Below are 26,696 nucleotides of genomic sequence, written 5' to 3'. Positions count from 1 at the left end.
TCAATATGAAATAAGCACTAACTATTCTTCACTTAATGTTTCTTTGACAATATATTGAGAAGTTAAATGCATAGCATCGACATGTCATGCAGTCAAGATGGCAAATTATATCAAAACTATAAGTATCCCATAATATATGTCATATCACAACATGTAATATCACGTTGTATATTTTTAGGATACCAAAACAACATTTCATGCGGGCCCACACACATATATTCATGTCCAATGTCCGAATAACACAACTTTAAGTCGGTATAGAAATTTCAACTTGTGTAAACATCAAATTGATAAAATATCAAACAATCAATAAATGTTGACATTTTTAGATGATATGTTTTGCATAGAGAAATTGACCTGTAATAATATTACCTAGATCTTATTGGTCATTAATAATCCCACCTCAGAATATTTCTCCCATCAGTCTCACCTTTCATCTATTTTTCTTACAATGGTCCCCCGTTAAAAAAACTTAACGGAGTTAAGCTTTTTTCCAAATTACAAACATATTTTATAGGGATTTTGATTAGAACGACGATACGAGTCCATTGATGTAAAACTTGCCTCGAAACGGTGCTCCAAACGATGAAAACGACGCTTCAATTCGGGTGTTTAAATTTCCAATTAACCAAAATCAAGTCACTTGGAGCACCATTTCGAAGTAAGTTTTACATCAATAGACTCGTATCATCGTTCTAATCAAAAGCCCTAAAAATCTGTTTGTAATTTGGAAAAAAAAAAAACTTAACTCCGTTAAGTTTTTTAACGGAGGACCATTGTAGGAAAAATAGGTGAAAGATGAGACTGGTGTGGGGAATATTCTGAGGTGAGATTATTAGTGGCCAATAAGATATAGATATAGATAGGATTATTACAGGCCAATTCCCCTTTTGCATATCTTTGACTTTTATATTTTGTTTATTTAGACCATGTGTAGTGGGGCGTTATGCATCCACATAAAGCCCCTATAAAGCCCCAAACACCATTACGAAGGGCTTTATGAGACAAAAAAAATAGTGGAGCGTGATATATATAGCGCCAAGTATGGGGGAGATTTCAAAGTTTGGACCAATAAAAAATTAGTTAGTGTTTTTATAATTAATTAATAAAAACGAAAATTAATAATTAGGTATTGATGGGTAGGGGCTTTATGACTACGGGCTCTAGTGATATAACGCCGCATAAAGCCCCTGTGTAACGTGGCACGACACGTGTCGCATAACGTCCCATAAAAGGTTTTATGACTACGGATGGCCTTATATGTAGTGATTCATCTAAAGGACCATCAACCAAAGAGCTACCACACAACATGTGTTTGATTGATGCATGGAATAAACATATTTATAATTGATTATGTGTGCATACAATATATTTGTTTATTCAGCAACATAAATATCATCAGTTTTTGGTACTAAATTACCAAGGCCTACAATTTTTGACACAACCTGAAAAAAGTAATGGGTCGACTAACACGATACGCGTTATAAAGTAGCTCACCAGACACGACACATTTAATAAATAGTTAACCCGGACACATGTTTTATAACAAAGTACATATTCAGATTTTATAAGGGATTATTTAAACATGCTAAAACTTTAAGTGTGATTTTTTTTCTAAAGTTTCTTTATAACTATTAGGGGCTGTTTGGCAACATCTGAATGGTTAAGTGCTGAACCAGTAAGAGGTCTGAACCATTAAGAGCCTGTATAATGCTTAACCGTTCAAAGACAAATGTCTGACCAATTCAGATTAGAGGTCTTAACCATTCAGACTCTGTATAAATCTTAACCATTCAGAGGTAAATGTCTGAACTATTCAAATATCTGCTCGTGAAACAAACAGTCTGAACCATTAAGTGCTGAACCAGTAAGAGGTCTGAACCATCAAGAGCCTCATTAAGAGGTAAACAAACAGCCCCTTAATTTTCTAACTCAAGTTTATCACCTCTTAATTTTCAAAAACACTTAATTTTAAATACCAATTCTCCAATCATTTCTATTCATGTCTTATATACCAAATTAAATATATAAAACCATATTTGTTAATTGGAAAGTAAAGAAAAAGAAAAAAAAAAAAAAACGATTAGAAGGGTCCCAATTAAACAATGAGAATTGTTTCCTCTGAGCCGGAACAACAAATTATTTAATTTGTCACTAACTCGATCACAATAAGACTTTGTCACATTCTAAATAGCCATTAAACCAGTTAACCCAAACGTGACACAAATTGGGTTAACACTGGTTTAACACGACACAACGCAAATAAACATTTGGCTCGGCTTAGGGTTGAAGAATTCAACCCACCAACCAAAACCCATACACTTGACAAAGGACCGGCTCAACCATTTTGCTGGCCTAAAACAAAGTACAAATTCGAGTCTTTTTTCCAAAAAAAAAAAAAAAAAAGAACCACACACTCATTTTGCTTGTTTTGCCTTTTAGAATGACAAAATTCATTCTTACAAAATCTATTTGCTATTATAAATCGGATCAATCAGCAATGGTAAATATGGTATTAACCATTCCCTTCGATTAGGGGTGTTCAAAACCGGATATCTGAAAATTCAGATATCCGAATTTTGGATACCCGAAATTTTCGGATACCAGATTTCACTATCTGAAATTTCAGATATCCGATCGGATAGTGAATCGAATATCCGAATATCCGATTTTTATTTATTTTTTATTTTGTATTATTATTTTATATTCAGGACCGGATATTTCGGATAGTTTCGGATATCCAAATATAAGTTTTCAGATATTTTTCGTATTTTTCGTATATTTCAGATATTTTCGGATATTTTTAGATACTTTTCGAATATTTTCGGATACTTCGGATATTTTCGGATATTCGGATATCCGAAAAAAATAAAAATTAAATTTTTTAATATTTCGAATATCCGAAAATTTTTAAAATCACTATCCGAATTCGAATCCGAAAATTCGGATATCGGATAATTCAGATCGGATTTTCTGATACGAATAGTTTTGAACACCCCTACCTTCGATAGCCACCCCTTTGTTCCACCGTTCCCATGCCTTGATACGAATACCTACTAGCCTAGCCAGCCAGGCCCATATTTCACACAATTAAAAAAAAGGTTTAGCCCCTAATGAATTGGGGGCCTAAAGCCCTAGCCTCAAGGGCGGACCTAAAGCAAATCCAAGGTGGGCGGGCGCACCCCCGGGGAAAAAAAATTTAGTGCTAAATTCCGTCGAAAATCCCGTCCGCACCCCTTGGAATTTTTCGTCCGCACCCCTTGGAATTTTTCGTCCGCACCCCTTGGAATTTTTCGACCGCACCCTTGAAATTTTTCGTCCGCACCCCTTAGGTAAAAAGTGTTATCAATTTATATTTTAAACCCAAATACTCATATCTTTACCCACTTATAATTCCTAACTAGCTAGCCCACTAAGTCTTGGCCCATTAACCAAACCCAACAATATTTCAAACTATAATAAAATAATTAAAGCCAAAACCTTTAGAAATTCTCTCACGCTCTCTCTCTCTTGCGTCCCTGCACTGTCAACGGACAACATCACCCAGTGACAACAGTCCAGCAGTCGGCGACCACCGTAATCAGCCACCATACCACCGTCGTTTGACACCAAATCTAACCGGAATCCGAACACGGGTAAGTTTCTTTGTTATTTTGATGATTTTGGTTGATATTATAGGAGAAAAAAGGGTAATAAAGTTGTTAAATAGGTTTGAAATTTTATGTGTTTTGACGTTGTTTATGGTTGTTTAGATGATTTTTAGGGTGATTATGTTGTTTATATATTTTTAGGGTGATTACAACTTACGTTATGATTTCTAGGGCTTGAATAGTTGAAAATTAAATTATGTTATGGAGCGATGAACTTATGTTATATAAAGAAAGAATTGCTTAAGAAATTAGTTTTAGATGATATTTTGGATAGATTTCAAAAAATGAAAACCCGTAGGGCGTCGACGTTTTAATTATGTTTGTAACAAGATTTGACATGTTTTTGATGATTATATAAATTTAGTTTGATGTTCGTTTATTTTACATGACCCGACCCGATACGAACCGATTTTTTTACTTATATACCTAGGGGCCTAAAATTTTTAAAAATGTTTCGCACCCCCATGAAAAAATTCCTGGGTCCACCACTGCCTAGCCTCATTTGACTTGGGCTTGAGCCGGCCCTGACTTGACATGATAGACACCTCTACTAACAACTTGTCAAACATTCTTGCTCGAAAGAGTAACTATGTCCGACCATGAGATCCGGAATAACATGAGTTATAATGAAGGAGGAACTATGATTACCAAATACACGAACCCTCATTGTGTGTTAACTAAGTGTAAGGAGCTCAAATTCACAACCAATATCATCATATTCTAGAGTTATTATCGATGACAACTCAGTTATCTCAAAACTTTTCAACCAAATAAAGTTGTATATGACGAGCAACCTTTTAACACAACACAATAATTCTTCATGTGCATGGTAATACATAACCTGTACACATTTGACACATATAATCCAAAGAAACAGAAAACTTCAAATTTTTGGTAAAGCTTAGCAATTCTTAGACTACTTGGATCGACTGGCGTGAGACGCTATGTGACAGCCACGTCAGCAGAGGGGGCAAACTCAAAAAAGCACGGGTGAAAGAGGCTTGAAAGTGACGTTTAAAAAAAAGTTAAATAAGACCATGTGTAGTGGTCATCCCCCATCACCGCCCATGAAGTGGGGTTATTCGACACGTGGCGTTTGTGTAAGAGATGTGGGTTATATCATACGGGTGTGTAGTGGGGTTATATCCTTCAATTATACATATGTACGTATATATATGTGTGTGAGAGAAAAACAAATGGTGGAGGGTTATGGCGCTGTGAAAATTTTCACAGGGAAGCAAGTTGGAGGGGTATGGCATCCCTCGGGGCGGTGTACGAAGGCGCCATAGGGCACTAGTGGTGAGGGGGTGCTACATCAGGCCGGACTACGGGTGAACTAACAACCAACCAAAATCAAGTCAAACAATAACCAATACCGTTACGACACGTCACTATCACCCTCCCCTCCACGCCGGGCAAGAACTCTACGCTACAACCATCCGCCTCCACCTTCACTATTTACTTAGACCGTGGGGTATGGTGGGGCGGGGGTTTGGGGCATGAGTTGACACGTGGACTTCGAGGGGCACTGCTGGTGAGTGACGTATTGGGTCGGTATGGCGGGGCGTGGCTAGCCCGCGTGGGTTGGCCACGTGTTATAAAAATAAAAAAAGCTTAAAATTAAAAAATACACACAAAATAAAAAAAACCCTAAAATTATTATTAAAATTTCCTAAAAATTACAAAATCCTAAAAAAAAGATTACAAAATTAAAAAAAAGCCTAATTAAGTGTTAGGTAGATTTCGAACAGGGCGAGCTTGTCAAACGGCTTCCGCTCCTTGCCCCGGAACTCGATGTTGGCCACCGCCACCCGGTCTTCGTGACTTATATCACCGCCCGGGACGCTGTCGTAGTAGGCCTTTAAAACGGTCGAGCTTCTGTCGTAGTTCGCGCCACTTGTATTGACACGCGTTTAGATTGTGGCGGTCGTTCCCCACATTGTGCCGGTAGCTAGCGAAAGCTTCCGGCCTGTAACGGGTCTCACCGGGTTGGCGGCCCTTCATCGCGTCCACGACGCTCGTTACAAGTGTTAGCTCTTCCTCGTGCGTCCATGAAGCCATTTTTCAAATGTGGGTAGCGGGTTTGGGTAGGTGGAGTGAAGGGTTGGGGTAGCGATGTGGACAGGCGGTGGGGGGTTTTTATAGCAGTTAGGGTACCTGTTTGGCTTGGTCAAACGATTGTTTTTTAAAATTTAAATCCTAGTCAACAAGCCTAGCCAACCCAGCCAATGAGAGCCGGCCACGGAAGACCGCTAGGCCCGCCCAACGCCCGGGCTGAAACCCCCCCCCCCCCTAAGGGGCCACGCCAAAACCCATACCCACCCGGGATGGTGACTTAGGTGTTTGTACCCAACCCACGCCCCAACCCCCGTCCCATATCCCATAGTCTTATTTAGTATTTTCGTTTCCAGTATTTCGATGCTTTCCATCTTCAATACATTCATTTAAAAAATAAAATTCAACTTTATGTACCCATAGGTTTGATCTTTTAAAATTGGACCCAATCTATCTAATTTATTTTTATATAATATTCAATTTGAATCACTACTTTTAAAAATACAAGTAAAAGCATACATCGAGTCCTAATCATTATTAATACACCCATTTGTAAAAAAGATCAACTTTATGTACAAATAATATTTCTAGATATGAATACTTTGAAAAATATAAATACAAGCATATACCGCGTCCACAAAAATTTATATCAAATATAGATTTTTTTTTTGTGTAAAGATATCAAATATAGTTATGTTTATATCCATGGTTGTAAAACAAGGTTTCCAAGGCCGAGTACTCTCCGAGTAGTCGCTACAAGGTAGACTGCCGAGGCGACTTTCTTTGACTCCACCTAATTACTTGGAATCGGTCAAACACGGTCAACCTCGGCCAAAATCGTATCTTGTAGGTCAACTTGGCCGAGTTTGACTTAAAAAAATAATAAAACATATTTTTTATGCCTATCATATTAAAGAATGAATATTATTTTCATGTATTTTGTTATAGATATTAGTAAATTTATCCTATTTGACGTATATTTAATTTCCAAAATCTAATTTCTTTATAATTTAACATGTCCGAGTACTCCCCGAGTACTCTCCGCCTAGTCCGAGTACTCTCAACTCCCCGGTCGACCGACTAAGGAGCGCCTAGCGACTTTTACAATCATGTTTATATCAAATACCAAATCACGTAATATTTTCTAAGAAAATGTGTAGTGGGAGACGGAAGACCCTTGGGCATTTTGCGTCATGTATCGGTTTCAGTCAGCATGTGAACATTGTGGAGCATTAGGCCACTGGGGGCGCATCGTTAATTTACCGTGATGATACATATATAACGCGTGATGGCCAAGAATCTCCACCGCGACCATATTTTTCAACGCGTGGAAAATTGGAAAAGTTTGTAACGCGTGACAAAAATAACGCGTGATGAATTGATTTTGTGTGAGAAATTGTTGGTTGAGGGAAATTGTTGGGTGTGGTGGTGAGTGATGAACAATGCCACTAAAAAATGTTGTGAGTGATGAAAAAATGGTTGAAGACATGGCGGAACTTGATTGTATGTTGTGAGTGATAGAATTTTATCACTAGTGACCACCCCCACCCCCCCTTATATTAAAAAGAGTGTAGTAGGGATGTGAGCATTGTGAAAAATTATGTTAAAAGAGTGTAATAAAATTAAATAAAAAAAATCAAAAAATGCCATTGGCCAAAGAAAAACTTGAAGGCGTTAAAAAAAGCACACTCTAACAATTTTTTTTTTTAAAGTTGCCCCCGGGGTGTGGCGGTTAGATGAAGTGTTTTGGGTTTTTTTTTTTAGGGAAAAAACGTCAAAAAAAAAAAAAAAAAAACCGTTACATGTGTTCTAAAAATGTGTTAAGCTATTGTCAGCTTTTTATACCACAAGTGTCACCGTGTCATGTGCACTACATAAAAATACATTACAAATACCCCCTCTGAGTTACATCACATTATCTTTCGTGGTCCAGAAATTTCACAAATTTCCAAATCTTAACTATCTTAACAAAGTTATTTTCATAAAGTCACAATCACAAAAGCACGAGCCACGATCCCTTTTCAAACCCAAAGGGCGGGCCGGTAATCACATACACTAATACCCACAATATAACCGAAGGTCATCCACCCAATCGCAAAACAACCACCACACGATCCCAGTTAAAACCCATCCAACGACTCAAACACATCCACAGATAAGTAAAAGTAGTCCGTATCCCACTGGATCCCAGTTAATAATAATTTAATATCCATAACGACCCGACCCGCATATCCACGGATCCACGTCTGAATAACTTACACAACGCGTGAAGCTCATACTCGTTTCTTGTTTGAACTTTCTTCGTGATGTTTTCAAATTAGGGTTTATAAATTATAATAATCAATCAGATCTGTAACAACTGTTAGTTGAATTAGGTTTTCTTCAAGTTGAATTTGAATTTCAACTTGAAAGAAAGATGGCGAAAGTGTTCGATAACTGGAATCGGCTGGTGCGAGCTACTCTCCGGCGAGAACAGCTCCGAGTTGCCGGACAAAGTACCGCCGAGAGGAAATCCGGTGGACTCGTTAGTGCAGTTCCTGATTCGCTTCAGCGGACTACTAATATCAATGCGATCTTGCAAGCCGCTGATGAGATTCAAGCTGAAGATGCGCATGTTGCTAGGATATGTAAGTTTAATTTGTTTGTGTATTGATATTGTATAGTTATACACTTATACTATATCTTTTTTAAACTTGGAGGACTGTAGATTTGAGTATTGATGCGAATTGAGTACCTGTTTATGATGACTTTTTAGCTGTAGTGGTAGAAACGTGGAAGAGTTCAATTTGATTGGTAAACTAATTTAGAAGAATTTTGAAATTTCTATCACTGTTATAGGTTGTAGCTTAGGCATGTAAAGTGGAAGTATGCCTGGTATTTTTTAGCAATTTGTGGAGGGATTAGATAGAGAGTTTGAACATGTTTCTAGGTTTTTATATGCTGTTTTTAAGATACCGGATTTAAGGGGCCGTTTGTTTACCTCTTAATGATTCAGACCTCTTACTGGTTCAGCACTTAATGGTTCAGACTGTTTGTTTCACGAACAGATGTCTGAATGGTTCAGACATTTGCCTCTGAATGGTTAAGATTTATACAGAGTCTGAATGGTTAAGGCCTCTAATCTGAATTGGTCAGGCATTTGCCTCTGAACAGTTAAGCATTATACAGGCTCTTAACGGTTCAGACCTCTTACTGGTTCAGACCTCTTACTGGTTCAGCACTTAACCATTCAGATGTTGCCAAATGGCCCCTAAGTTGGAGATAAGAGTCTTTCTATTGGTCGAATTTCTTTTGGTCTGAATAGTTCAACTAAAAGATTGTCAATAGGTAATGAAGAATCCCTGAGAGCCATTCAAAATTTCAAATATCGATAGTTATTACATCCAGGGGATTCGAGGACAAGGAGAACTTATTTTTATGTGATTGTGCATTTAGTTTTCTACTTATATGTCACTGAGCTTGAGGAAAATCAACCAGTTATAATTTAGCACGCAGTCGTTAAACATTCTGTGGTTTTCAAGGGAACATCTAGCTTGTTATTAAATTCTAACGAGGAAAGCTTTAAAAAATCAAATATTCTTAACATTGACTTAACTTTTTAAGAGTGTTGTGTTACTACGTATGTGGTCATGGTGTGGGGATATTCTAAGGTTTATGTATATACTTTTAAAGTATATTGACATGGCAGAATATTGGTTTTAGTTTTATGTTTTTGAGCTTTAAAGTATATTGGTTATGTAGCTTGTATTCTTTCCATGTTTCCATCAACATCTCCACTAATTTGGTGGAATCAAAAGTTAATGAAATCTCATAGTTATGAATTAAGGCTTAATTATTAACAATATCTGACTGCTAAACAACATATGTTGTTCAAATCTTAGTGTGTGAGCAGGCATATTCCATGGCTCAGAATTTGGACCCAAATAGTGAAGGAAGAGGAGTTCTTCAGTTTAAGACCGGTTTAATGTCAGTGATCAAGGTAAGAATGAGACCAAAGATTTGAGTTTATTGAGTGTATGTGTGTGAACAATGAACATCTGCACTGTAGCATCATTTATCTCTCTCTCTCTCTCTCTCTCTTTTTTTTTTTTTTGGGGGGGGGGGACTATTTAAGAATCTAATCTGTTTCATTATTATCAAAATTTAAAATTATAATTTGGGTTTGTCGCAGCAAAAACTAGCCAAAAGGGATGGGGCGCCGATAGATCGTGAGCGTGATGCTCAGTACTTATGGGATTTTTATCAGCGTTACAAGCGAAGACACAGAGTTGATGAAATACAGAGAGAGGAACAAAAGTTGCTTGAATCTGGAACTTTTAGTGCTGACATGGACGGGTACACTTACATTCATTGTTCTTGATTTCTTGTCGACAAAGTTTTTCGTCTTATAAGTGTTTGTGCATACAACATATATTCTTTGGGCATGAACTTCTTGAGTTATGGTAAATAATAAGTATCATTGTAGCTAGTTAAAATAAAAGTCTAATTAGAACTTTTTATATGGTTTTTAGCTTGGGACTGAGATCTCGAGAAACTAAAAAGGTATTTGCCACACTGAGAGCTCTTGTTGAGGTAATGGAAGTCCTTAGTAAAGATGCCGAGCCTGATGGAGTTGGAAGACGTATTGCAGAAGAGGTATCTCACTTTTCCCTCTATTTATAAATTTGTGTTATTCTTTTTTAATTTATATTTTACTATTTATTGTAGTTAAAAAGGTTAAAGAAAACAGATCAAGGATTGTCAGGGGATCTCACGCCTTACAACATTGTTCCTCTTGACGCGCCATCTTTGACTAATGCTATTGGGTTCTATCCAGAAGTAAGTTAATTGACTATTTTAATAGTAGTTATGTCTTACTTGTTTTTCGTTCACTTGTAAGTATTCCTGTGATGCACCTTTAGGCATAGCCTTTTTATATAAGGTCTTTTTTGTTTTCTTTTGATTCACAGGTTAGGGCTGCGATATCGGCACTTAGGTATCATGAACAATATCCACGGCTTCCAGCTGATTTTGAGGTTCCTGCACAGCGTACCCTAGACATGTTTGATCTTTTGGAATTTGTGTTCGGGTTTCAGGTTTGGATCCTTTCATAGCTGAATCTTGTTGGTTTTTCAGGCTTGTACGAATGATCTGTTACAAATTTTGTTCAGTCAATTTCTTATTCACTATGATATGAGATTAGCGGGCCTTTGTGGGCATTTTCTTGTCACTTAGGAATAATGTTTAGATGTTGTCGGTTTAGATTTTATATTTATGGTGACATTACATGTGCAGAAGGACAACATCAGGAATCAACGTGAGAATGTTGTTCTTGCTGTAGCAAATGCACAATCACGGCTTGGTATACCTGTCGAATCTGATCCAGTGAGTGATGCTATTTATTTGTTTAAACATTTTCATAAGTTTCTCTAATTATCGTAATTTAATAGACATGTTGCTGATGTGTAAATTTATATGGTTTTAGAAAATAGACGAGAGAGCAATTACGGAAGTTTTCCTGAAGGTTCTGGATAATTACATCAAATGGTGCAAATATCTACGTATACGTCTTGTTTGGAATAGGTATTTACTTGCACTGGTATTTGCCTATTATATTTATCATTCCTCATGCTTTGCTAATTTTAATGAGAGATTGTTTCTAACAGTTTACAAGCCATTAACAAAGACAGAAAGCTTTTCTTAGTTTCACTCTACTTCCTAATCTGGGGTGAAGCTGCAAACGTGCGTTTTCTTCCAGAATGTATTTGCTATATATTCCACCATGTAAGGCTCGTCTCTATTGATTATTAATCTTTTACTCTTGTATTTCTTACATTCATCATGCTTCATTTGATTTTTTTTTACATAATGGAAACCAACTAATATTTGGATAACTTAGATGGCCCGGGAATTAGATGCATGTTTAGATCATGGAGAAGCTCACCCTGCTGGCAGTTGTGTTGGTGAAAACAATACCGTGTCATTTTTGACACAAGTTATTCAACCAATTTACGATACATTGTCTAAGGTCAGTGAGTGCCTTCACATATTTTTGTTAATAGAATATTACGGTGCAATGTTTTGTTTTGTTTTGTAACGATCTATTGTTGCTGCTAATGTTTACCATTGTATCAACTTTATTAAAATCTTACCTTTTCAATAGGAAGCTGCAAGAAACAATAACGGGAAAGCTGCTCACTCAGCATGGCGGAATTATGATGATTTCAATGAATATTTCTGGTAGATCTTTGTGACAAATTATCTTATTACAGTATATGTTTTGGGGCTTATACCTTTTAACATAATTTCAGGTCACCTGCCTGCTTTGAGTTAAGCTGGCCTATGAGAGAGACATCACCATTTCTTCGAAAGCCCAGCGGGAGAAAAAGGGTCGGTCAATCGGTCATTGCATTAATTTATTTACAATGTGATCTGTTTTTACGCGGCTAGTTTTTAATTTCTTTTTCTAATAAACAGACTGGAAAAAGCACTTTCGTTGAGCATCGAACATTTCTTCACTTGTATCGTAGTTTTCATCGTATGTGGATCTTTTTAATAGTCATGTTCCAGGTATACTTCCTTTTCACAAATTCTTATGCGTATTTTTTTTATTTTGGTTAATAATCCTTTTCATTATCTTTCAGGGATTGACAATTATAGCCTTCAATGATGGGAAATTAAATCAAAACACTTTTAAAACTTTGCTTAGCATTGGTCCAACTTATGCTATCTTAAAGTTTATAGAATGTGAGTGGTTACTTATGTTGCAACTCTTATTTTTAATTGTTTTTTCCAGCTTTTGTGTGATCTTTTTTTATATTTATATATGTTATGTAGGTTGTTTGGATGTACTGTTGATGTTTGGGGCATACAGCACAGCAAGAGGAATGGCAATATCAAGGCTGGTTATTAGGTTCTTCTGGGGTGGATTGAGCTCAGTGTTTATAACATATGTATATATGTAAGTCTATAATCATCTTTTTTATGGCATTTTATGCACTTCTATAGCTGACACTTTTCTTTGTGAATAATGAATTTTCCAGAAAACTCATGGACGAAAGACACGACAATTCTTCAAATTCATTGTATTATAGAATATATCTACTTGTGGTGGGTATATATGCTGCAATCCGTGTAGTCTTTGCAATACTGATAAAATTCCCAGCCTGCCATTCTCTATCTGAAAAGTCGGATCATCCATTTTTCCAATTTTTCAAGTGGATTTATGAGGTTTTTTTTTTCTTCATGATTTGAAATTTTAGTTCTTTGTAACAAAAAAGTGTCTTTGAGCTTTTAATCTTTTGGAATTTTGTTGGTCATCCAGGAGCGGTATTTTGTTGGCCGTGGTCTATATGAGAAACCCATGGATTACATTAGGTTTGATTACATAGTTTCACCTTTTTCTATATTTAGAACATTCAATGTAAAAGTGTTTTCTGTTTTTTCATCTTAACATTTGTGGTTAATGTTTGCAGATATGTGCTCTACTGGCTCGTGATCTTTGCGTGCAAGTTTACCTTTGCGTACTTTCTTCAGGCAAGTTGTGATGCATATGAGATTGTTATTATATATTGTTAAGTTAAATGCCTGTAACTATGATGTCTGTTGAAATTTTCAGATAAAACCATTAGTTGAACCCACCAACATTATTAAACGCCTTCCACGTCTGGCATATTCCTGGCACGATTTAGTCTCAAAGAGTAAGCATTAAAATCAATTCTTTGTTTCACTTTTTTTATTCTTTTAGTTCATTTCTTGAAAATTCATTTCCCCACATTTATTGTTTGGCTTTTACAGATAATAATAATGTTCTAACCTTGGTTAGCATATGGGCTCCTATAGTGGCTGTGAGTAATTTTTTCTCTTTCCAATCTGCAAGTTATTTGTAAAACAATTTATTTTTAGCAATATTTGTTTCATTAAAAAAAGTCTCATCTGTTACGTGTATGATACACAACACGAACACAGTGACTTAGGCTTTTAACTGAACTCAAGTGCTATTATCTTATATGGTAACACACAATGCTTTTCAGTTCCTTAAGTGTTCATACTATTATTGTTGTTGATTTTTCAGATATATCTTATGGATATTCATATCTTTTACACTCTCCTATCAGCAATTATCGGTGGTGTAATGGGTGCACGTGCCCGATTAGGCGAGGTTTGAAGAAATTCTTTCTGGTTTTTGCAAGTATTACAGTATTATTCACTCTCAAAAGCGTGATTTGTTTTGTATGATATGACACATGTATCTTTATGTAGATTCGGTCAATTGAGATGGTACATAAAAGGTTCGAGAGCTTCCCAAAGGCCTTTGTCGACCAACTTGTGTCTAAGCAAGCAAAGAATTTGTAATCAACTTGCTATAATCTTTTTATGTTTAGTGTTTTTTTGTTAATAGTAGATTTTAGTTAAATAATTTTTGATTTCATGTCTTACATTATGTTTCCTCCAGGATGTCAATGAGTGGACAACCTGTTCAGGTGGGTTGCTTAAATCTACTTGGTGGTTTACACTTTACATCATGTCCTAACTATTTATCTACTTAGGTTATATGTTTATATATTAAATTTTCTTTTGCAGAGCCATGAAGAAAAAACGGACAAGATGTATGCAGCCCAGTTTTCCCCATTTTGGAATGAAATAATCAAAAGCCTGCGTGAAGAAGATTACATCAGTAATAGGCAAGTGACCCATATTTAATATTTTTGCATATTTGTATAACAGGTTTTGAAATATGCAGTAATTACTTTTTATTTTCAGGGAAATGGACTTGCTTTCTATGCCAAGCAATACTGGAAGTCTTAGATTAGTTCAGTGGCCTTTGTTTCTTTTAAGCAGCAAGGTAACTCTGAAATGCAATAACTAATAAGTAACAGCCGCTAAATCATTTGTTTGTCACAATTTGATTATGTGTTGACCATGGACTATTTGGTCAGATATATTATGCCATTGACTTAGCTATAGACTGCAAGGATACTCAACATGATCTTTGGAGTAGAATTATCAGAGATGAATATATGGCATATGCTGTCCAGGAATGCTATTATAGTATTGAGAAAATTCTACTGTCTTTAGTTGACGGTGAAGGAAAACTCTGGTTCGTTTTGTACAGTTTTATTTTCTCCATCTGTGTTTGGAAATATATTATTCCTTATTTTCTTTCAGGCCATTTTGATTTAAACAATTTACTTTCTTACAGGGTTGAGAGGATTTTTCGTGAGATCAACAATAGTATAGAGGAGAATTCGCTTGTCATGACTTTAAATCTTAAGAAGCTTCCTTTGGTGCTGTCAAGATTTACTGCATTGACTGGTCTTCTGGTAATTTTTGCTAATTTAATATTTAAACGGAACAGTAATACATGTACAGTTCCTGCATGGATCTTATATCAACTAAATCCCATTTCTCATAATCTTTATAGCTGGTAAGGCTGGTGGGTGTGGTTTAAAGCCCCTAGGGGCTTTATCACGCCACGTAAGCTCCACGTAGATTTTGAGATAAAAATGGTGCCCCCTTCAACAGTGTTGGTGTGGGATAAAGCCCCACTAGCGCCCCCACCTAATTAAATATTAAAAAAGAAAGAAAAATAAACAAAATCTGCATGGGGCCCACCAGATGCACCCATTCACGCCCGTTAGTGGGCTGGCGGACAAGGGGTAGCCCCCCTTGGTAACATGCAGGATGTGGAGGAGGGCGCCAAGGGGCGCCAAAATTGTTGATGTGGCGGGGTGGCGCAAGGCCACACCCCCTGGCCTAAGGTGTATATCATGTGACGTTTTTTACTTCAAATTGTTGTATCAGATCATGGATGAAACTCCTCAACTTGCAAAAGGAGCTGCGAAAGCTGTGTATGAGTTATATGATGTAGTAACTCACAGTCTCCTGTCATCTGAGTTAGGGTATGCTGTCAAATGCATGTTTTTATTACTTATTTCTTGTTAATTGTTAAATCATACTCGCATAAGAGATTAACTTAAGTTTCTAATTTTTCAGTGAGCAAATTGACACGTGGCAGATCTTGGCAAGGGCGAGAAATGAAGGGCGGCTGTTTTCAAGAATTGGATGGCCAAGAGATCCCGACATCGTAAGCTTCTTAAAACTTTATAAGAATTAAATTTCTCTTTCATAGTGTATAATATAAGTTAAATTTCTTTTATCAGAAGGAGCAGGTGAAGCGATTGAACCTACTTTTAAAAGTGAAGGATTCTGCTAATAATATCCCCAAAAACCTTGAAGCAAGAAGAAGATTAGAGTTCTTCACAAACTCTCTCTTTATGCACATGCCTGCTGCAAAGCCAGTTAGTGAAATGATGCCGTTTTGGTACGTGTCTTCACATCTTGAAGAAGCTAACTGTTTTTGTTTTTATTTTTATTTTTATTATGGTAACAGCTCTGATTCTTTTGTGCTTTGTTTGAGAACAGTGTTTTCACCCCATACTACAGTGAGACTGTACTCTACAGTTCCCACGACTTATGGCAAGAAAATGAGGATGGAATTTCTACAATCTTTTATCTCCAGAAGATCTTTCCAGGTAATTGCTTCAAAATTATAAATTATATATATATATATATATATAGAGAGAGAGAGAGAGACATCTTTTAAAGTCAATTTTCATCATTTCAGACGAATGGGAAAATTTTCTGGAGCGAATTGGGCGTGTTAATACGGGAGATATGGAACTCCAAGATAGCTCTACCGATGCATTAGAACTTCGGTTTTGGGTATCCTATCGGGGACAAACCTTAGCTAGAACTGGTCAGATTTTCTATTATTTTAAGGTTGATTAGATAAGTTGTTCAATATGGTCATAAACGTTTCTAACTATCTTGTACCATTATTTTTGCTTATAGTTCGTGGCATGATGTATTACAGAAGGGCTTTAATGCTTCAAAGTTACTTAGAAAACAGATCACTAGGAGGTACTCTACCACTCTTGAGTTCTATACTTCTATGACTCATTAAGATTCTTGAGCAAGAATCTGTTTTTATGTTTATTTTTCTGTTTTTAAATCAACAGTTGGAAATCCTCAAGCATCACTTTCACCTCAAGGATTTGAACAATCGCGTGAAGCTAGAGCTCAGGCAGATATAAAATTCACATATGTTGTTTCATGCCAAATATACGGACAGCAAAAGCAAAGGAAAGAGAAAGAGGCTGCGGATATTGCTCTTTTGCTGCAAAGGTAATGGTACTTTGTTATTAAATTGGTGTTATTTTTTAATATATGTTTTCTATAATTTATTTTGGACTTGTTGGTTTATTTGTTTTAATTACAGGAATGAGGCACTTAGAGTTGCTTTCATACATGTGGAAGAAAGTCCTGGGCCTGAAGGCAAACTTGTAAAATCGTTTTATTCGAAGCTTGTGAAAGCTGATATACAGGGAAAAGACCAGGTATATTTATCCTTTGTACAAATCTAATCTGTTTGATTTTATCTTGGTTCCTTTCATTGTATCGTATGATGTATTATAGTACTATTACAGTTTTGTCCTTTTAGAAAAATATACACCTTGCTTGTAACTTTTGACCACATAAACCTTTAACTGTTAATACAGTTCTGTCGAATAACAAAGTTGGACATTAATATGAATACTTCGTATTAGTTAACAAGTTTATTTTCATATAATTTCTTTTGTGGATAGCTGAATTTGACCCCACGTAATATACACTTTAGGAAGTATATTCCATTAAACTCCCTGGAGATCCGAAACTTGGGGAGGGTAAGCCCGAGAACCAAAATCATGCTATAGTTTTTACTCGTGGAGAAGCAGTCCAAACCATAGATATGAATCAGGTACACTATTTATATCCTGTTTCAGTACAATTTTTTTTATCGTCATGTTGGATGCTTTCTCTAAAAGATTCTTATTTTTATTTTAAGGATAATTATCTTGAAGAAGCAATGAAAATGAGAAACCTACTTGAAGAATTTCGAGGAAATCACGGCTTACGCCCTCCAACTATTCTTGGTGTTAGAGAGCATGTATTTACCGGAAGGTATGCCTTCCTTTTAATCATTTCTTTCATACAACTATCTCGTTAATTATCTATATATAGAAGCGAAGAAAATGTATTGTTAGTTTCATTTGTATTTTTATTTGACGTTTTTTATATCCCCTACAGTGTTTCTTCTCTGGCCTGGTTTATGTCTAACCAAGAGACAAGTTTTGTAACATTGGGACAACGTGTTTTGGCTTATCCTCTCAAGTAAGTTTCCTATGACCTGCATATGATCTTCATATAATGAAGATACTACGTACAAATTTCTTTTTTTGCACTCAGTTGATTGTTGCCATCTTTTTTACAAAGAGTAAAGTACACGGATGGTGGTTGACCAAAATTTTGGATTTGGTCCCTAGCTTTCCAAAAGTACACAGATGGTCCCTGTGGTTTGCACTTTGTAACGCATTTGATCCCCAACTTTTGCTAAAAGTACACGGATGGTCCCTGTATTTTGCACTTTGTAACGCATTTAGTCCCTAACTTAGACATGCTAAAACCTTTAGATTTGTTAGTTGGGGACTAAATGAGTACAAAGTGCGAACCACATGGACCATTCATTTACTTTTGAAAAGCGAGGGACCAAATTTAAATTTTAGTTAACCACAGGGACCATCTGTGTATTTTTGTCTTTTAAAAATTTCAGTTAACGAAAGTGAGATTCTAATATTTCAATTTATTGGTTTATATTGCAGAGTGCGAATGCATTATGGACATCCTGATGTCTTTGACCGAATATTTCATATTTCTCGAGGTGGAATAAGTAAGGCATCACGTGTTATTAATATCAGCGAAGATATATATGCAGGGTTCAATTCCACTTTGAGACAGGGTAACATCACACACCATGAATACATTCAGGTAGGTTATAATAGATCCTTTGAATATTTTTAATATTAAACGTTTTAAATAAATGCCTAAATCTTTCCATATCTATAGGTGGGGAAAGGAAGAGATGTGGGTTTAAATCAAATTGCCCTGTTTGAAGGTAAAGTTGCTGGTGGGAATGGGGAGCAGGTTTTAAGCAGAGATGTGTATAGAATTGGTCAACTCTTTGACTTTTTTAGAATGCTCTCCTTCTACTTTACCACAGTTGGTTACTATGTATGCACAATGGTATGATATTTCTTCTTCATTTTTTTTTAATTATTATTTGTGTCCTTTTGCCCTCATTATTTTATAATTCGACTTTCTTTTTCTGGATGCAGATGACAGTTCTTACGATCTATGTTTTCTTGTATGGGAGGGCATACCTGGTAAATTTACTTATATTTATTTATTATTAATTTAATTTGAATTTGAATTTAAATAAATTTCCAAATATTAACCTGAAAAAAACAGCATATGCAAGCAACCACTTAAGGTGATCTAAATTGAGTGTTACATTCTTTTGTTTCTTTAAACCTTAGTTGTATATATAAGTAGTATAACTGTGAAATATCTAAGTACATATTATCTTTTGAGTATTAATCGATTATTGCATTTTAAAATTTCAGGCATTCTCGGGACTTGATCAAGGAATTAGCCGTAGATCCATGTTGCTTGGTAATACTGCGTTTAATGCGGTTTTAAATGCTCAATTCTTAGTCCAGATTGGAGTATTTACTGCTGTTCCAATGATTATGGGTTTTATACTTGAACTTGGATTACTCAAGGTTTGTAACAGCAAATTACGTTAGTTTCAAGGTTTCTATTTTTATTGTGCAACAACACGAGTTTTATGTTCATGAATTTTTTTGCAGGCCGTTTTCAGCTTTATTACAATGCAGCTTCAGCTGTGCTCTGTATTCTTCACATTTTCATTAGGAACGAGAACTCATTATTTTGGACGGACAATCTTACATGGTGGTGCTAAGGTAATGTAAAACTAGTTTATTTTATTCACAAGTGAAAATATCATTTTATTCACAAGTTAACACATGTTATTATTCCACAGTACCGAGCAACTGGTAGAGGATTTGTTGTGCAACATATCAAATTTGCTGATAACTACAGGCTCTATTCAAGAAGTCATTTTGTCAAGGCGTGAGTATTTGAGCGTTTGTCTTTGTTTTTTTTTCAGTTGTGAAAAATTATCAACATATTTACTTAAAAATATTTGAAATTGTTTACAGGCTGGAAGTTGCATTGCTTCTTATTGTTTATATTGCTTATGGGTACTCTCAAGGAGGTGCTGTTTCATACGTTTTGCTGACACTTAGCAGTTGGTTTCTGGTGATTTCATGGTTGTTTGCTCCTTATATCTTCAACCCATCTGGTTTTGAATGGCAGAAGTATGCTTCTTTTTACCTCTGTTGTTGTTAGTAAGGATCAATGTTTTTAGAATAGAAGCTTATCTTACATTTTATGATTTTGGTACCTTGTGAGCAGGACTGTTGAAGATTTCGATGACTGGATAAACTGGCTTCTGTATAAAGGCGGAGTTGGGGTCAAAGGAGACAATAGCTGGGAATCATGGTGGGATGAAGAACAGGTTTGTTATTACGTTATTCCGGATCGTTAAAAAGCGACAGTTTCTGTATTCTGGAATTCTTTTTGGATCATGGATTATGATACTATGTTCTTGTTTTAACGTTTATTCACTATATTTGATTCTCAGGCGCATATCCAAACGATCAGAGGCCGGATACTTGAAACTATCTTGAGTCTGAGGTTTTTCTTGTTTCAGTATGGAATAGTTTACAAACTTGATCTCACAGGAAAGAGTACATCTGCTTCGGTACAGTTTTACATCGTGCTTTATTTCAAATTTAATTATTATCATCTACTATAAAGTTATTACGTATATTTGGACATTTATGATTAGTTCTTGAATTAAAAACTTAGAACTTATCTTAAATCTATGAACAGATGTATGGTCTCTCCTGGGTGGTGTTGGCTGGATTTGTCATAATATTCAAGGTTGGTACTGTATTTTGTTTCTTTTTTTATTTACTCTTTTAATCACTCACTTGATTAGATTCTGTAAGATTATTAAAGACTGAATGATTATTATTGAATGAGTAGGTTACAATATCTAGGGATTACGAGTAACCCTAGAAACCTAACCGAGCCCGTGGGCCCATAATCTAATAGATTCTAAACATGGGTTGTGAATTGATTTGCAGATTTTCACTTTTAACTCAAAGAAATCTGGCTTCCAGTTATTTTTGAGATTTATTCAAGGAGTTATAGCTCTGTGCCTTATTGCTGCGGTTGTCCTCTTCGTCATACTCACAGATTTATCAGTCCCCGACTTATTTGCCAGCTTCCTTGCTTTTGTTGCTACTGGTTGGGCCATAATAAGCGTAAGTTTATTACATTATGTCGATTATATGCTTGCTTTATTATTGTGATGGTTAATTGTCATTGGTCAAAATGGATCCAGTTCAGGTTACCCTTATAAACAATTAGGGGGCGTTTGGTTCGTGGAATGTGTAGGAATTGGAATTAGGAAGTTTTTCTTTGTAAAATTGATCTTGGTTGGGGGAGGGAGGAATTTGAAATCCTTCACTCTAATGAAATTTGTGACTATTTCAACATTCCATTCCATTCCTTCATTAGAGTGAAGGATTTCTAAGGAATGTTGAAATAGTCACAAATTTCATTAGAGTGAAGGATTTCAAATTCCTCCCTCCCTCAACCAAGATCAATTTTACAAAGAAAAACTTCCTAATTCCATTCCATTCCATTCCACGAACCAAACGCCCCCTTATTGTGCCAAAAGTTTAAATTTTGTAACAAATATATTTCTTCCACTGGTCTAAAACTACAATTTGGACAGCTATTGACCCGTTCTACTCATTTTTTTTTTGCTAATTTACTTGATTTTATGTTGTTGACCAGTTAGAGATGAAAACATAACATTATTAATATTGACTTTTATTTTTGTTTGAAAATGAACAGTTGGCGGTGCCATGGAAAGGAATTGTGAGGAGTTTAGGACTATGGGAGTCAGTGAGGGAATTTGCAAGAATGTATGATGCGGGCATGGGCATTTTAATTTTTGCACCAATTGCTATGTTATCATGGTTCCCATTTGTCTCCACATTCCAGTCCCGTCTTCTGTTTAATCAAGCATTTAGCCGTGGTCTCGAGATCTCTATTATCCTTGCTGGCAACAAGGCTAATGTTCAGGCGTAATTTTATCTGCACATGGATTGACGTTTAACCCTCTATGTTTAGCTTTGTTGTAAACTTTGTATTATGTTTGCATATTTTATGTAAATGAGAAAACGAGTCGATGTTTGAAGGGATCTTTGTGAATATATGCTGAGATGTAAGATTTTTTTTTTGGCTCGGTGTTCACTTCTGTTTGTTTATACGTGTTTTGCCCTAATCGGTTTTGCAGTATTTGAAAAACCCTGCAAAATTGATCACCATCGTATTCTTCAAACTTACAATTGTCTGATTGAAAGCTCACACAGAGACAATGGGACAACAATTAGCGGACCTACTCACATTGGATGGGTGTCGCCCGACACTACCTTTTTTTGTGTGTTTTTTGTTTAGTGTAAATTTTGGCGCCAACAATTGGACCAACACAAGTTATCCTTTATTACTTCATATAAACCCAATACTCATTTTAAACAATCAACTTAATAAACAATTAAATTACAATATTGTCATAAATTAAAAATAGAATAATTCAGTGAAGAACATATTGGCTAATGCTTGATTTGGGTTTTAAATCTGTGACCTGAACCTGACCAAAAAAATTGGATTTTAGTGATAGATCCAAGAAAATAGTTTCCAGGTCTGCGACTCGGACAGCAATTGATCAAAACATAACAAACAAAACATGAACTGCAGAAGTATAAAAGCTATTAAGATAATTTGAACATATCCTGATATCATTCAACATTTTTCTAAAAACCCTCCAAGAAATTCAAAGTCTTAGTCGATTCAAAAACATGTAAAACATTCATTAAGCTTGCTGTATCCGAGGATGGCAGAGAGCGGCACTTGATCACACGGATTGTTGTATCAGAGGCCCAGACCGATCTGATCCATCATACCCTTCTGCACGGATCGAATTCATTGTATAATTTACTGGATGATCGTATTTACAAGCTGGCCCATATTTGCATATCCCATACCGACTGTAGTATGTGCAGATATTCTGATCCTGTAAAAAAAAATAAAGACAAACAATAGCACAGAATCAGAAGTTTAAAAGGCCAAACCACTAGGGAAAAGTTAACCCGTTGGGTAATAGGTTGAAACGGGTCATTCTTTAAGCTCCGGTTGGGCAGTGTTGACTCACAAAACACCGTCTAAATTTAAGTATTTAACAGAACAATGTGAAAGCGATATGAGAATGAACTTACAGGTCGTAAAGGTAACCCTTTATCACTGAGAACAGATGGGGTAGTTCTGGTGATACGACTCCTAGGATGGTGAAATTTGCATGAGGCCCGATATTTGCAGTCTCCGGTTTTCATAAAGTAACTGCAATCAGGTTGACCGGGCCTCTCAGGATATTCTGAAACTACCATAGGCTGTTGAGGACGCGCGTACATGTTTGTATCACTCGGTGGATTGTTCAGGTAAAAAGCTGGCGGTATAGGTAGGCCCCGCTCTGAATTTAGGTATACATGTGCAGGAACTGGTGGAGGAGCCTAAACAACCATAAAAAAAGGTTAGAACAGCTCAAGAACAAATTTGACCAGAATAAAGCTGTTGTGAATCTAACAACTTACCTGATAACCGTTCCAATCTGGGTTCGGTGGGGGCATGTTTTGGGTCGGTGGGTACATCACTGGTACGAAGGAGCCAGTGGGGTCCGGTGTTCTTGAGCCGGACCATGTGGGCATACTGGGAATGTTTGGTTGGGGTGGGGGTTGTAATGGAAGAGGTGCGTCATTCCCATAAGCGGTGGGAGCATCAACAGCTACAACTGCACTAGGATCAGGATGATTAAACCTACAGTTAGGCCCGTATTTGCAGGAACCGTTACGCATGTAGTAAGGACACTCTTTCTCTCCCTGTTATAAGAACTAGTCAGAGAACAAAAAAACCAGATCTTATATATGTTATAATATTAATTAGAATTGCAAATTGTTTAATACCGGTCGGATTGGCAAGCCCAAAAAGTTGTACTCTACTACTGGTGTTGTAACAGTCTTTCCTCTACCATGACTAAACTTGCAAGATTTTCCATACTTGCAACCCGCGGGTGACAAATAATACTGCAGCAAACTCATGTCAAACTTGTAATAAGATGCAAATGCATAAAGACACTGACACACAATATTATTGCGTCGAGATCAGTTGTTAATGGCGAATAGCGACAAGGTACCTATATGCTACATAGCGATAAATAGCGGGTGGCTATATTATATATAGCGATACACTAGTTTTTTTTTTTAGATATTATATGTATATTTTATCAAAATACCCTGGTATATATGCTATTTTACATGTATATTTAACAAAAACCTAAAATCCAACTATTTTATAGCTATATTTAATTGCTATTTATAAAAAAAAAAATCGAGCCGGGGGTCTCATCGGAAGCAGCCTCTCTATTCCTACGGGGTAGAGGTAAGGCTGTTTACATCTTACCCTCCTCGGACCCTACCTTAGCTTTGCTATTGGTGGGATTTACCAAGTATGATGATGATGATTTAAAAAAAAAATAAAGTGTCGCTATTCTCGCTATTCATCGCCTCATCGGTATAACCCAAATAGCGACACTAGACTATACGCTACGTAGTGCGCTATAGCGATCGCTACGATTGCTATTGACAACTATGGTCGAGATTATTAATAATTTAATATTAACTATACCACCACCCCTCCACTTTTACACTTAGCCATTTTTAGACTTTGCACTATTACTACATCTTTACAGCTGCTCAACTTTAAAAAATTGCAATTGTAACCCCTAGACTACTATTACTTTTGCAAATGCCATTGCATTGCGTTTTACGAAATGCGTTAGGCATTGTGTTTTACACTCCGTGTCTATCTTTATGTTTTATAATTGTCTTTTACACATTGCGTTTAATCGTGTGTTGTCTTACTACAAGTCGGGCAAAATACTAGTCATACATGATAATATAATAAAGTGCAGCTGTGACAAAATAAGACTGTATAAGAACAATGATAGTATGTAACCTTGCACTCAATCTGTCCATGCATCTCCATGTTCTCTTCCTTTTGCTTATGTGTCTCCTTACTAGTCTGCTGTACACAAAACATTATTTCTCAAACAACTGTAAGCTAATAAGGTGACATAATGATATACTTTCAAACATGATGTAATAGTTGAAAATAAACCTGATGTTTCCTTCTGAGAGGATGATTGAACTTGCAAGTTGACCCATACTTACACATCCCAGTCCTCATATAATAAGAACAATCTTCAGCATCTGGTCTCAATGGATAATGATAGCCTTTACCATCCTCTACAACACTCACTGATGATCCACCAACATTTTCACTCTCATAACCCCCAATTTCATCATCAGCAACTTCACTTTCTCGCTCTTCCAAAACCCTACATTCCTTGTGATCATCATCTTCTTCTTCTAGAATCTTCTCTTCAGCTCCGTACAACGATTCAGGCTCAAACGCTTCATTAACATTAACAGTCACCTTATCTACCAGCTCATCATCTGGTGGTTGTTTGATTTGATCTTCATCTTGTGTAGCAAGGGGATATGAATGATGTTGATGGAAAGGTTGAGCATCGTTGGAGGATAAAACTAGGGTTTGGAAGTCTTGCGTGAGGATTTGAAGAAGCTTATCGCTGTCGATAGATGAATCGGATTGCAGAGGTGAGTCTGGAGGTGGAGATTTTGCTTCGAGTGATGAGTGATCCATTTCTACATCTCAAGTTTTGAAACCCCAATTTGTGTAGTAGTAGTGTGAAATGGAGAAAAAAAGGGGGTTTTGAGTCCGGAGAAAGAATGAGGAGAAGTGTGTGTGTTGGTGAGAGAGAAAGAGAGAGAGAGAGAGAGAGAGAGAGAGAGAGAGAGAGAGAGAGGCTTTATGTATGAATATAATGTATGTATAGGTGTGAAACGTGTGATTGCACGGATGATTTCCGTCAAAAACTAAACGACAATTTCATTATTTTTTATGTTTTTATATAGAAACTAGGTGTTGCCTCGCCCGCGTTGAGGGGCGATGGTCAAATAATTCTTAACCAATTAAAAGAAAACAGTATCATAGTTTTGCTAGAAAGAAAAAGTAAAAGGAGTGTTAGGCAGGTCATTGACATGATTTTTATCTGGGGGCAAAGTCATATTTTTATTTTTACTTGGGAAAAAATCTTTTTTTTTTCCCGAGGGTAAAATCCTAATTTTTAGCTAGGGGAAACCATATTTTTATTTTGCACTGGGGGCAAAATAACGTAATTTTGAATTGAGGGTGATATCGTAATTTTGAACCGAGGGGAAAAACGTAAATTTTAGCTGGGGGCAAAAGCATAATTTTATTTTGAATTGGGGGCAAAGACGTAATTTTAAAGTTGGTATAAAATAATAAACTGGTGTAAAATCGTAATTTTGAGCGAGGGAAAATAAAATTTTATTTTGAACTGGGGCGAAAACGTAATTTTGGCTGAGGGTAAAAGCGTATTTTTTTTACCGAGGGCGAAATCGTATTTTCGGTTTAGCTGGGTGTAAAGTCATATTTTTATTTTTAACTGGGAGAAAATCATAATTTTGAACCGAGGGTAAAATTGTAATTTTGAGGTAGGGGAAAACCATAATTTTATTTTTAGCTGGGGGCAAAAAAGTAATTTTTAACTGAGGGTGAAATCGTAATTTTGAACCGAGGGAAAATCGTAATTTTGAGCTAGGGGCAAAAGCATAATTTTATTTTGAACTGGGGGCGAATACATAATTTTAAACTGGGGGCAAAACCGTAATTTAAAGCCGGTATAAAATAAAAAGCTGAGGGTAAAATCGTAATTTTTGAACCGATGGCAAAATCGTAATTTTTAGCTGCCGGCAAAAGGGTTATTGTATTTTTAAGTTGGGAGAAAAGCGTAATTTTAAATGAGGGGCAAAACCA

At 36.2% G+C, this 26,696-nt stretch overlaps 2 protein-coding genes across 3 annotated transcripts; one reads left to right on the top strand and one right to left on the bottom strand.

The window, feature by feature from the left end:
• The first annotated feature begins 7,975 nt into the window (after window positions 1-7,975).
• On the top strand, window positions 7,976-21,977 carry LOC110879871 (callose synthase 10). The gene is made up of 50 exons (XM_022128404.2): window positions 7,976-8,332; window positions 9,587-9,684; window positions 9,877-10,040; window positions 10,217-10,340; window positions 10,413-10,523; window positions 10,655-10,780; window positions 10,980-11,069; window positions 11,170-11,267; window positions 11,351-11,468; window positions 11,584-11,712; window positions 11,848-11,924; window positions 11,996-12,074; window positions 12,162-12,254; window positions 12,329-12,431; window positions 12,522-12,645; window positions 12,728-12,914; window positions 13,009-13,061; window positions 13,160-13,220; window positions 13,303-13,384; window positions 13,482-13,531; window positions 13,759-13,845; window positions 13,947-14,035; window positions 14,140-14,167; window positions 14,268-14,368; window positions 14,448-14,529; window positions 14,624-14,784; window positions 14,887-15,007; window positions 15,489-15,586; window positions 15,681-15,771; window positions 15,848-16,008; window positions 16,110-16,219; window positions 16,312-16,443; window positions 16,539-16,607; window positions 16,706-16,871; window positions 16,966-17,083; window positions 17,365-17,484; window positions 17,572-17,687; window positions 17,814-17,897; window positions 18,386-18,551; window positions 18,630-18,806; window positions 18,899-18,946; window positions 19,187-19,345; window positions 19,433-19,546; window positions 19,627-19,715; window positions 19,805-19,963; window positions 20,061-20,163; window positions 20,290-20,409; window positions 20,541-20,591; window positions 20,798-20,977; window positions 21,576-21,977. Exons 1-50 carry the CDS (start codon window positions 8,122-8,124, stop codon window positions 21,810-21,812), a joined length of 5,715 nt encoding a protein of 1,904 aa, XP_021984096.1. The 5' UTR covers window positions 7,976-8,121; the 3' UTR covers window positions 21,813-21,977.
• A 474-nt stretch (window positions 21,978-22,451) lies between these two features.
• LOC110879870 (zinc finger CCCH domain-containing protein 67) lies at window positions 22,452-25,636 on the bottom strand. Of its 2 annotated transcripts, none has more exons than XM_022128402.2 (6): window positions 24,954-25,636; window positions 24,792-24,860; window positions 23,741-23,860; window positions 23,372-23,656; window positions 23,000-23,290; window positions 22,452-22,797 (listed from the first exon to the last, which is right to left on the bottom strand). In XM_022128402.2, exons 1-6 carry the CDS (start codon window positions 25,497-25,499, stop codon window positions 22,639-22,641), a joined length of 1,470 nt encoding a protein of 489 aa, XP_021984094.1. In that variant the 5' UTR covers window positions 25,500-25,636; the 3' UTR covers window positions 22,452-22,638. The 2 variants fall into 2 exon arrangements, with proteins under 2 accessions (XP_021984094.1, XP_021984095.1); XM_022128403.2 differs by having other exon boundaries at window positions 24,792-24,857.
• Between the last annotated feature and the right edge of the window lie 1,060 nt (window positions 25,637-26,696).

This window comes from Helianthus annuus, chromosome 9 (assembly GCF_002127325.2).
Source record: "Helianthus annuus cultivar XRQ/B chromosome 9, HanXRQr2.0-SUNRISE, whole genome shotgun sequence".
In the NCBI taxonomy this organism is placed as follows: domain Eukaryota; kingdom Viridiplantae; phylum Streptophyta; class Magnoliopsida; order Asterales; family Asteraceae; genus Helianthus; species Helianthus annuus.
Note: the sequence above shows the minus strand (reverse complement) of the source record. Positions and strands in the feature narration are given on the sequence as shown.

Bases quoted from the DNA above. Each gene is read 5' to 3' on its own strand.
- LOC110879870 (XM_022128402.2), bottom strand. From the start codon at position 25,499: ATGGATCACTCATCACTCGAAGCAAAATCTCCACCTCCAGACTCACCT. The intron at 23,861-24,791 runs GTTACATACTAT...AGTTTGCTGCAG, and splicing joins ATGGACAGATTGAGTGCAAG to TATTATTTGTCACCCGCGGG. The intron at 23,291-23,371 runs GTAAGTTGTTAG...ATGGTTGTTTAG, and splicing joins CAGATTGGAACGGTTATCAG to GCTCCTCCACCAGTTCCTGC.
- LOC110879871 (XM_022128404.2), top strand. From the start codon at position 8,122: ATGGCGAAAGTGTTCGATAACTGGAATCGGCTGGTGCGAGCTACTCTC. The intron at 13,062-13,159 runs GTTTGATTACAT...TAATGTTTGCAG, and splicing joins AAACCCATGGATTACATTAG to ATATGTGCTCTACTGGCTCG. The intron at 13,846-13,946 runs GTTTGAAGAAAT...ATCTTTATGTAG, and splicing joins CACGTGCCCGATTAGGCGAG to ATTCGGTCAATTGAGATGGT.